The sequence below is a fragment of the Macadamia integrifolia genome, chromosome 2, assembly GCF_013358625.1.
Source record: "Macadamia integrifolia cultivar HAES 741 chromosome 2, SCU_Mint_v3, whole genome shotgun sequence".
NCBI classification, from domain to species: Eukaryota; Viridiplantae; Streptophyta; class Magnoliopsida; order Proteales; family Proteaceae; genus Macadamia; species Macadamia integrifolia.
Window position 1 is genome coordinate 33,181,062 of NC_056558.1, and position 11,397 is coordinate 33,192,458.

An 11,397-nucleotide genomic window follows, 5' to 3' on the forward strand; every position below is an offset into this window, starting at 1 on the left:
AAAAAGGAAAGCAAAATCGTGGAAGCAAGAAGAGAAGAAAAAAAAAAGGAAAAAAAAAAAAGGCGGGAGGGATATAATTCACCTTACCCCAACTTAAAAGGGACAATTCACTCTATCACCCTTAAGGGCTAACATTTTCAAGGCTTCATTTTACAGAAAAATGTAGTGTAAAATTTGTCAAGTTAAATCCAGGAAATGTGATGCTTCTTGCAAGAAAATTTAACAATTTGTAAAATAAGACAATGAAAAATCTATTTATAATAAATTTTGAAAGGAAAATGAACTTTGTCTAGGAGTGCAATGTACGCTAGTGCTTCCCTCTTTCTCTCAATGAAATGACATATTGCTCCTCTATTATGGAGGAAAGAGATAGAATCTGGGAGTGCTAGCGTACATAGAACTACTTTCCAAATTTATGTGGGGAAAAGAACGCTACCCAATGTACGCTCTTTCGCCCAGACACAAGGGTGGCAAAATGACCACCTTGCCCTTGTTGGATGCCTTGATGTATGCTCCCATTGGCTCTACGTTAATGCAAGGACCACGCAACAAGTAGCATTCTCTCTCCCAATCTATTTTATCGACTATTTTACATCAGATAAATAGGTACGTAACAAAATTCAAGAAAACTTCATATCTTTGTGCCTAAAATAGGGAAAAAAACATTTTTAGATAGTGAAATTAAAATCTCAAACAATACTATCTTCGTTGGCCAAAGAGAATTTTCTTGGTATCCAGAGTCCCCTCATGAAATTCCCAACTTAGAATTTTTTTTTTTTTTTTTTTTTTTTTGGGTTGGGGGTAGAACCTAACTTAGAAAATTCAATAATTATCAATCTATTAAATGTAGGGCAACAAAGACTAAACTCATGTACGTGTCATATCAGATAAAATTCTTAATTATTTGATAATTATCTCATAATAATTTCAGACTCTTTACCTTAACAAGCTTCATGACACCACAACGTATGAAAGGAAACAAGTGGTAACAGTGAACAGATATGAGCTTAGATATTTTTCCAACTAAGATTGCCAACTAAGAAAACTAGATTTTCCTAATCTTGAATCACAGTGATTACATTCTACCAAAAAAAAAAAAAATCATAATAATTATATTAGATTTTGGAATTTCAATATTCCAAATTAGTTGGTGGAGCTCTTTAATTTGTCGCTAAATGGTAAAATTAGGAAGTAAAACTCATATATAGGAAGAGAATGAAGATGGCTAAAAAAAGTTAATGGGAGAATTTAGTAAAATTCTTGACAGCTTTGAGCCTTCGAGAGAGTAGATATTGAACTCGAAAGGAAGTCCTATAAATCTACCTTTTACCTGCAAATCTTTGTCTTAGTACATCAGTCCAAAGAAATAAAGATATAGTTTCTCTATTCTCTCTTTCTTTCTTTCTTCAATTGTTTCAGTGAGACATATGGAGAGGAAGCAAGGCAAGGGTCGTCGGAAGATTGAGATCAAGAAGATCGATCGCAAGAGTTCTCTACAAGTCACTTTCTCTAAACGGCGAGGAGGACTTTTTAGTAAGGCTAGTGAGCTTAGCATCCTATGTGGTTCCGAGATAGCCATCATCGTCTCTTCTCCTTCAGGAAATAATGTCTACTCATTTGGAAGCCCCTCTGTGACATCTGTTGTAGAAAGGTTTCTCAACCACCGAAACACTGTACCACCACCAATAGCCGTTGGTGATGTTGGAATTGATGAGCTGAACCGAGAGTACGTAGAGGTGATGGAGCAGTTGGAAGTTGAGAAGAAGCGATCAAAATCATTAGAAGAAGAAGCAAGGCAGACACAGGATGAACGACCATGGTGGGAAGCACCAATCCATGATATGGGATTGGTTGAGCTTCGGTGCTTGAGTAGGAGCATGGAGGAGTTTAGGAACAATGTGGCGGAACGGGTTAATGAGATAATGGCAAATGACGTAATGAACTAATGGCCATTCAAATAAAATCATCGGCCCGATCTCCATGCAATAGGATTTGGGTGTATTTTGGATAACTAAGATCTAGACTTTCAATAATTATATCTTATGTCAACATCATAATGACATTTTGTCTTTTTTATAATTTTTTTTTTGGCTATGTCAGGTAAACGATGACAACTACATGTAACCATGCATAATAATACCAATATATATATATATATTGAATAGTACCACAGATATTAACCCAAACACAAATATTTATTTTTCAGTGCTTGAATAGGAGCATGGAGGAGCTTAGGAACAATGCAGCCAAACGGGCTAATGAGCTAATGGCCAATGCTGTCACTGCTCCCTCACAAACTTTCTTAAACATGAAACATACAGTGGGCGTAGTGGATCCTTCTACAACTGCTAGACCAACCCCAAATCCAAATCCAAATCCAAATCCAAATCCAAATTCTAATGCTTCTTCTTCAATCATATTCCCTCCCAGACATGGCGGTTTTAGTTCAGGACATTGGTATTTCTGATATTTTTTGCAAGATCAATCATCCCTATGTTTGCATTTATTTCAAATCAAGTAATGCTTCTTTTTAAGTATCTTCTTTAAATTCTTGAATTCTTGAATTTTTCTAAGACTTTCTGAAATACCTTTTATTCGAGTGTTACCATACAACATTTTCTTGTAAAGGAAGTATTCCAAATTAACAGAAACACAAAAAAAGTATTTCTAACTCAGAAAATTCAATTCCTAATTGGTCACATCAAAAAAATACTTCCAAGTCATTGTAATCACCAAAAACAGAAAATCCAATAGAATGTCCAAAAATTTAGTACTTCAGTGCCTCATCATCTAAATTCAGCTCCTTGGCTAAAGCTAAAAACTAATGTTGATAAAAATTGGCTAGACAAGCCAGACCCACTACCCAATTCTCTTCAACTTAAATTGCTACTAGTCAATATAATGCTTTGAAAATAGTAGGAAATTGAATTCTATTCACAAACTAGGAACAATGAAGAGACAAGAGGGGAGTGCTTCTCAGCTTCATACATTCAATTTGAAATGGGGAGCTAAAAATGAGGGATTGAACCACAATTATAGGATATGGATACTCAATTGAAAATTCTAAAACAGAAATTACAAAAAGGTCTCAGGCTTCACGCCATTATTAAACAAGTAAATTATAGTGATCTCTACTAAAATATACTTCTTAGAGCAAATATAGTTTCTGAATAAAACAAAAATTGTTTTGCTACTATTTAATAAGAATTCAAACCAATAGAAGTTGAAATCAGTTTACAGGGCAAATTTCATTTCATGTATAGTCATTCTCTTGAAGTAACACCAGCAACATAAACTCATTCACCTTGGAATGAACACTCCACTCGAAGTTAGAAGGATGTGAAGAATGGCAAGCTGGTCCAATCTCCTGATCTAGAATGGAAAATCCTCCTCTTTTTAATATCAAATATAACAACCCTGAGGTCTGACCAGAACCCGCATTAATAACCATCCTGTAACCAATGCTTAAGATCTCAAGTGATAATCTATAAGATCACTAGGACATAAAGGATAGATACAAGTTTTGGTAATGTTCACAAGACAAGTTTCTAGATGAAAAGAATGGCATTAATACAAATTATTAAACACAGTTACCAGCAGCTGTATAATAATACACTAACTAAAGGGCGTACCCAGTGCACGAGGCCCCCACCACTGCAAGGTTTGGGGAGGGTCATAATGCCCGCAGCCTTACCCATGCTTCGCAGAGAGGCTTTTTCTCGACTCGAACCCATGTCCACTAGGTCACAGTGAAGCAACCTTACTGCCGCACTAATGTCCACCCTCTACTATAATACATAACCTATTTCATGAAAATACAATCAGATTTTGTAGCTGACCCCATTTAGTTGGGATAAGGCTGAGTTGTTGTTGTTGTTGTTGTTGTTGTTGTTGTTGTTGTTGTACATTCAGGTTTTGTACATTTGTTAATTCGGCCTGTAGTGTGGTCAGTGTTGGATCATAGTGAATTCAAAACCTTACCATCCCAATAAATTAGGTTTCCCACATTTATTATTCAGCCTATAGTGTGGCAGTGTTGGATCAATTATTCACATCACCCATCCCCACTTCACCTGATTGAAATTTCTTGAAGTGGTGCTCTGTTTGAATTCCACAGAAATGGCCCACAAATAACTGGACTCCATATTTTTGGAAACAAAAAAAACCTTCAAGAATGGCATTACATCCAAATCATTGTTGGAAAATCAGGTTTTGTGACTTGACTCGTCCTCTTTAAATCCTAATGAGTCGGAGCGAGTCACAGAAAACCAGGCAAGTCATGTCAATTTTCCCCCTCTTATTTCCATACTAGTCTTTCTCAAACAATCCAAATAAATAATTAATAAATTAATTAAATGAGACAAGATAGAATAAAAGTGTTTGTTTTTCAATTTTTTTAATGAAGCTCATCATTCATTGTCTTTTGGATGAAAGTGATAAGATCCAACTTGGAGATGTCATGGACATGAATCATGATTTTTTAATTAAAATTTAGATGTATACACTCAATAGTGACTAGATTCAATAAATAAGACTTCGGCGATTGAACATTTAACATCATTAGAATATATTTTAGTTCAAAACTATTCCGAAATGCCGACTTAAACTTTTGACAAGAATCGACCGTTTAGGCAAAATAAACGAGTCTTGAATGACTCGATACGATTTGGTCCTAGTCTTGTCATTTTTTAATAAAAGACAATTTTCCATGACTCTTGACCAGGTTTCTAATCTTTTGACCAAACTCGGCCTAGTTTTCGTAGTCAAAACCAGGTTTTCCAACAATGATCCAAATTACTACCGTGTGGCATTTAATTAGAAAAACACAACAAACAAAAAAGGCAATAAAAACTCACAGAGAGAGGTCTAATGTTGTTCACTCAAATCTAAATTGGATCGATTCTCTGTCATGAAATACAATTAAATTGATTCCTATTTCGTACAGAGATTCGCCAATACCTACTAATCATGACCTGAGATTCGCCAGTATTCTTCCTCAAACAAAACTTATCGGTAAGAGCAAGGGATTTAAGACCATAGAAATGCAAATACAGCTATTCCCAATCTGAAACAGCATTTAGGAATAAAGAGAAGTGCACCTCAAAAAATCATAAAATGAAAACTAAAATCAATTGTGATAACATGTGACTCATATCAGAATTTCATTAATCGCACAGTGAACAAGAGAGATGTGAAACCAACAACGTGAGTAGTTATGAAAGGAAGCGAAGCAATTCAGAAACCCTAGGTAAGGAAGGAACGAAGGATACTCACCACAAATGTAGTCGTGCCATCTATGTTGATATCATCATCAATCAAGGTAAAGGTGAACTCCAAAGCAGTTGCACCAAAAAAAAAAAAAAAAAAATGGCAAGCAAGATATAGATGAGGGTCGAAGTAGAGACTAGAGACGAGTTTATAAGTAAAGAACGGAGTGAACCAGAGTCGATACCCCACTAATCTGAAGTTGTCGAACTTGATGAAACGGTTCCGAACGTGGCTCGTAATCTCGGGATTGGATCGGTATCGGCCAAGACCGATCCGATACGGATCCATTGATACGACCCCAGGGTCAAGAGGTATGAAACTGATTTTTATTTTTTATTTTTTTTTAACACAGGTGTAAATCCGTCCAATCCATGGTGATCCATTCCTATCCATGAACCCAAATTACAAACTTTGGATCCGACCAGGCACCTGGATTCATAGGAATTAGATCGGATCAATTCAGATTGGCATTGGCCGTATCCGATCTTAATCGATACCATATCACTGGATTAATACTGATGAAAGGCAATAACGTAAAGTTTTTTAGTGACAACCAAGTGGTATTTCGTTCAGATTGATACGGGTCAATCTGGATCAGAATCTATTGATCACATCCTTATGAATTGCCCTTTTTCCATGCTGTCTAGTTTGCTAGCTCGGTATCATATGTTGTGCCAAAGTTACATTTGTGGATCAAGAATTGGGATTCCATTGAAGCGGGGTCAAAAAAATAGACTCAACGAGGTTACTAGGGAAAAAAATCGTCTGCAATTCGGATCTAGTACAATTCTGTGAAATACCACCTTTAGGGGGTGACATGTGTATTGATATCAATGCAATGGTCCAAATTTGATTTAAATGATTTTTCACTGATTTAAGGTTTTATTAGTTGTACCAGATCTGGACCATTGCATTGGTATCAATACACGTGTCACCCCCTGAATGTGGTATTTTATGGAATTGTATCATATCGGAATTGCAGACGATTTCAACCCGGTTACTGGCCTCTGCTCCTTCATTTGCTGGCAGATTTGGCTTGCTATAAATGGACAAGATATTCAAAAGTAGGGACTGCTCTCCACATGAGGTTGCTGCTGCAACTGAGAAAGCATTCTTGGAGTTTCACCTGGCAGACCAGAATTTGCATCTTCCCCTATACTGCAGCCCTTCTAAGAGGTTCATTGGTGCCCCCCCTCTCCTGGAATTCTCAAAGTTAACTGCGATGCTGCTCTATCATCGACTTCTCACCACGGGGTCTTGGCTATTTAGCATGTGATGACCATTCATGTTCATGCTACATCCTCCTTCTCTTCGGTCCTAATGGGAGAAGCCCTTGCTGTCTGCTCAGCCTTGCTCCATTCGATTGGTGAATGTATGGACAAAATCGAAGTGGAATCTAACAATCTAGAGCTAGTTAATCTTATCATCAAACGTGGGAAGCTGGCTCCACTTGATGCAGCTCCTATTATCCATGATATTCAACACTTGATACCATATTTTTGTGTCATCTGATTTTCCCATGTAAATAGGGAGCACAACAGTATTGATGACTCCTTATCCCGGAAAGCCTTGTCGGCTTTGCGCACGACAGTTTGGCAAACTTCCACTCCTTAGCTTCAGGATACGTGTCCCTTAGATGCCTCGGCTCAGTCGCGATCTTCTTCTCAATGAAAGCCTCTCTTACCAAAAAAACAAAAAAAAAAACGTTTTGCATGTCTAGATGATCATCTCCATAAGGAGACATCAACCGATCAGAGTTGCAGAGACTCCACGCCAATGACCTCAATTGATCTAGTGCAGCTATTTAAATTGGGACTCCAATGTGCTGGAGAGAGTTCACATCCTCGGCAGCAAGCGGTGAAGTGAGGTGAGCATCAGACAACTGAGAGTATCTAAACACGTGTCTCAAGGGGCTTCCAGCCACCCAATACTCATTGCACCAATACAGTGGCTTCAGATGATTTCCACATGTGATGGAGATTCACAGCTTTCTCTCCCTCACTCACATAGGCTCACAACATTGGTTTTTTTTTTTTTTAAGCCTATTAACGAGCAAAGCCTAACATTTTTTTTTTTTACCAGAATATTATATGGCTGGAGAAGGTCCCCAAAATTATATTAAAGATGAATCTAATAATTATTAAAAAAAAAAAAGGATATAATCCACCTTACTCCAACTCAGGAGAGACAATTCAATTGACATTTTCAAGGCTTCATTTTACGGACAAATTTAGTGTAAAATTTTCAAGTTAAATCAGGGAAATGTGGTGTCTTCTTGCAAGAAAATTTAAAAATTTGTAAAACAAAACAATAGAAAATCTATTTACAACAAATTTTGAATGGAAAATGAACTCTGTCTGGGAGTGCAATGTATGCTAGTGCTTCCCTCTTTCTCAATTAAATGATATATATGGGGAGTGCTACCATACATAGAACTACTTCCTAAATTTATATGGGGAAAAGAATGTTGCTCAGTCATGCGCTCTTATGCCCAGACACAAAGGTGAAAAAATGGCCACCTTGATTTATGTTCCCATTGGCTCTGCGTTAATGCAAAGACTACGCAACATGTAGCATTCTCCCTCTCAATCTATTTTATCGACTATTTTACATCGAATAAATAGGTACATTATGGAATTTAAGAACACTTCATATCTTAGTGCCAAAAAGAAAACATTTTTAGATAATGAAATTAAAATCTCAAACTATACTATCTTTGCTGGACGAAGAGAGTTTTCCTGGTATTCAGAGTTCCCACATGGAATTCTTAAGTTTGAATTTTATTTAATTTTTTTTTTCTTTTTTTTTTTTTGGGGTGGGGTGCAGTGGTAGAGCATAACTTTGAGAAATTCAATAATTATCAATGTATTAAATGTGGACCAACAAAGGCTAAGCTCATGTATGTGCCATATCAGATAAAATTCTTAATTATTTGATCATTATCTCATAATAATTTGAGACTTTTTACCTTAATAAGCTTCATGACACCACATCGAATGAAAGGAAACAAGTGATAATAGTCAACAGATATGAGCTTAGATTTTTTTTCCAACCAAGATTGCCAATTAAGAAAGCTAGATTTTCATAATCTTGAATCATAACGATTACATTCTACCAAAAAAATATATATATATATATATATATATTAATTATATTAGACTTTAGAATTTTTATATTCCAAATTAGTTGGTGGAGCTCTTTAATTTGTCACAAAAGGGTAAAATTAGGAAGTAAAACTCATAATTCGGAAGATAATGAAGATGGCTAAAAATAGTTAATGGGAGAATTTAGTAAAAATCTTGACAGCTTTGAGCCTTCGAGGGAGTAGATATTTAACTCTGAAGGAAGTCCTATAAATCTACCTATTACTTGCAAATCTTTGTCTTAGTACTTCAATTCAAATAAATAAAGATACAATTTCTCTATCCTCTCTTTCTTTCTTTCTTCAATCGTTTAAGTGAGATATATGGAGAGGAAGCAAGGCAAGGGTTGCCGGAAGATTGAGATCAAGAAGATTGATAGTAAGAGTTCTCTACAAGTCACTTTCTCTAAACGGCGAGGAGTGTTCTTTAGTAAGGCTAGTGAACTTTGCATGCTCTATGGTGCCGAGATAGCCATCATCGTCTCCTCTCCTTCAGAAAATAATGTCTACTCATTTGGAAACCCCTTTGTGACACCCTTTGTAGAAAGGTTTCTCAACCACCGAAACATTCTGCCACCACCGATAGTCGTTAGTGATGCTATAATTCATGAACTAAACCGAGAGTGTTAGGATTTTTATGTGGGTTTAACTGATACCGATTTATTTATTGGCCTCAAGCAATTATAGACCCACTATGATTAGGAAACTCCTAGCTCTTTCCATTGTAAGAGTGGAATAGGATTTTAGGGATTCTATTATAAATAGAATACTGACAGTCCCTGCAACCATTACTTTAATGCCTTATTGGTTTTGGGAGCACGGCTTTCTCAGCAGAAGGACTCCACTTGCGTAGTTCGTTATTGTCATTTTCATGGGAGTAATGTTTAACCACATGAGACAGAGGTTCATGATCTATGTTCATGAGACACAGTTACTTATCTATTCCCATTTATGGTTCATGTCATGGATGTCCCATTGATTATTATAGATGTGGTAAATCTATATGGTTATGTATTTTAAGATTTATGAAAGGAGTACTTCATTGATCTTGGTTTAGGGACTATACACATGGTTAAATATTTTTTATGATTCTTATATTCTAAAATATGATTTTTATATTCTAAAACTATAGGGTTATTCATATGTTTAATATGGTAAAAGGACCCCCAACAGAGAGTACATAGAGGTGTTGGAGCAGTTAGAAGTTGAGAAAAAACGATCCAACTCATTAGAAGAAGAAGCAAGGCAGACTCAGAATGAACGACCATGGTGTGAAGCACCAATCCATGATATGGGATTGGTTGAACTTCAATGCTTGAGTATGAGCATGGAGGAGTTTAAGAACAATGCGGCCGAAGGGGTTAATGAGCAACTACATATAACCATGTATTACCAATGTTTTTTTTTTTTTTCGGTGAATGGTGACACAAACATAAATATTCATTTATTAACTTTCCCTATGATTGCATCGAGAAGAAGGGAGTGATTTGAAGGATTACCCAAGGAAGGGTCTAAATCTGTTTGTGAACTCTATCAAAATTTGTTACACTTAGGCCCAACAAATATTATAGAATTGGAGCAGCAGATAGTGGTGACTGGTGAGTATGTGAATAATGAGCTTTGATCCCAAATCTGAGTCATTGTGGGCCATAGATTTTGAAACCGGGCCTGGTCCAACTTATCAGAAGTGGACGCATTTCCGGTTCAGTCTATTTTTAGGACTCGGCATATTGGATATAGGTCGGACTGTAAACCGTGACAACAGTGGTGGAAGGCAAGAGGACCCACGATTAACAAAATATGATAATATTTTATTAGAAGAAGAAACACAACATTGGTCCCATGGTCTAGTGGTCAGGACATTGGACTCTGAATCCAGTAACCCGAGTTCAAATCTCGGTGGGACCTTTTTCCATTTTTTCTTTTTGGGAAAATTAACAATAACAATTGAAGTTTCTCTGATGATGATGATGCAAACATCAGACATTTATGATGGGATGTAGCAACCTCGCCACAGCTGCAAGCAAAGCTCTTACGGCTCCTAACACCCTCCACCCTTCTCAATTGCACAATAGAGATGGCCGCTATTATCTTACACATTTTTTAAATATACATGCGTAATGATAGTTTTTTTTTTTTTTTTTTTTTTGGAACAACATTAACTAACCTCACTGGAAAAAAAATGGGTTACACTAATTGAGCATAAAAGTTATGTTCCAAAAGTGATGTCAATAAGAAAATCCGTTTATAAAATGATGGGCATAAATAAAAAGGGCCCGTTTGATAACGTTTCAAAAAACGTGTTTCTGTAGTTTCTGTGTCAAGAAACGACAGAAACAGAACAAAAAGTGTTTGATGAAATTATTCTGTTTCTCCTATTTTCATAAATAGAAATCAAAATTTATAGTGATTTCTGTTCCTATAAACGGACATGATGAAACAAGTATAACTTGTTTCGCCGTTTCCATAAACAAGTGAAGGAAGGGATTTTGGATTGTGCCCGATAAAAAAGCTATACTACCGTGAATGATTCAGACCTTCCTTCGCTGCTCCGTCCTTCTACTCTTCTCCCCTGCAAGCACCTCCTTCCACTGCAACAACCCCACAAGCCTACCACAGATATCATAAGCTCTTTTTGCACTCTCCCACTCTCTCTTGAGCCCTGCTCGTAACTTCATCGCCCTTCACGTATTCACAATCCTGAAACCCTAAATTCTCAATCTGATCATTGCTTACCTAAGATTGATACTTCTGAGGTTGAGGTTGAGGTTGAGGTTGAAGAGGGGGCAGAACAGCAGCAACAATGTCAATTGACGAGCTCTCTCCGTTTCAAAACAAACACAACAGAAAGGGGGAAAAACTTCAAGAAGAAGAAGAAATAAGAAAGAGATATTGGGAACCCACAACTGAAACAAACAGATCAAAATCCAAAAGGAAAAAAGACAAGTTCAAGCTCGATGGTGACATAGATGAAGAAGATCGAAAAA

General features: G+C 36.6%; 1 protein-coding gene, 1 long non-coding RNA gene and 1 other non-coding gene across 11 annotated transcripts in view; 2 read left to right on the plus strand and 1 right to left on the minus strand.

Annotated features, from left to right (window-relative positions):
* Positions 1-5,429, minus strand: part of LOC122088695 — an 18,369-nt gene extending 12,940 nt beyond the window's left edge. For all 9 annotated transcript variants that reach the window (XR_006143124.1, XR_006143119.1, XR_006143116.1 and 6 more), the window contains exons 1-2: positions 5,275-5,429; positions 3,305-3,452 (exon numbers count right to left, since the gene is read on the minus strand). This is a non-coding gene — a long non-coding RNA (uncharacterized LOC122088695). The remainder of the gene's footprint in view (positions 1-3,304; positions 3,453-5,274) is intronic.
* LOC122088685 (agamous-like MADS-box protein AGL62) lies at positions 854-2,076 on the plus strand. The gene has a single exon (XM_042658006.1). The coding sequence runs from the start codon at positions 1,428-1,430 to the stop codon at positions 1,944-1,946; it is 519 nt and encodes a 172-aa protein (XP_042513940.1). The 5' UTR covers positions 854-1,427; the 3' UTR covers positions 1,947-2,076.
* A 4,817-nt stretch (positions 5,430-10,246) lies between the features above and the next one.
* On the plus strand, positions 10,247-10,318 carry TRNAQ-CUG. Its single transcript has one exon. It is a non-coding gene; the product is annotated as a tRNA-Gln (tRNA).
* The last annotated feature ends 1,079 nt before the right edge of the window (positions 10,319-11,397 follow it).

What these genes read in the sequence shown, in the direction of transcription:
- LOC122088685 (XM_042658006.1), top strand. Translation starts at nt 1,428, where the DNA reads ATGGAGAGGAAGCAAGGCAAGGGTCGTCGGAAGATTGAGATCAAGAAG.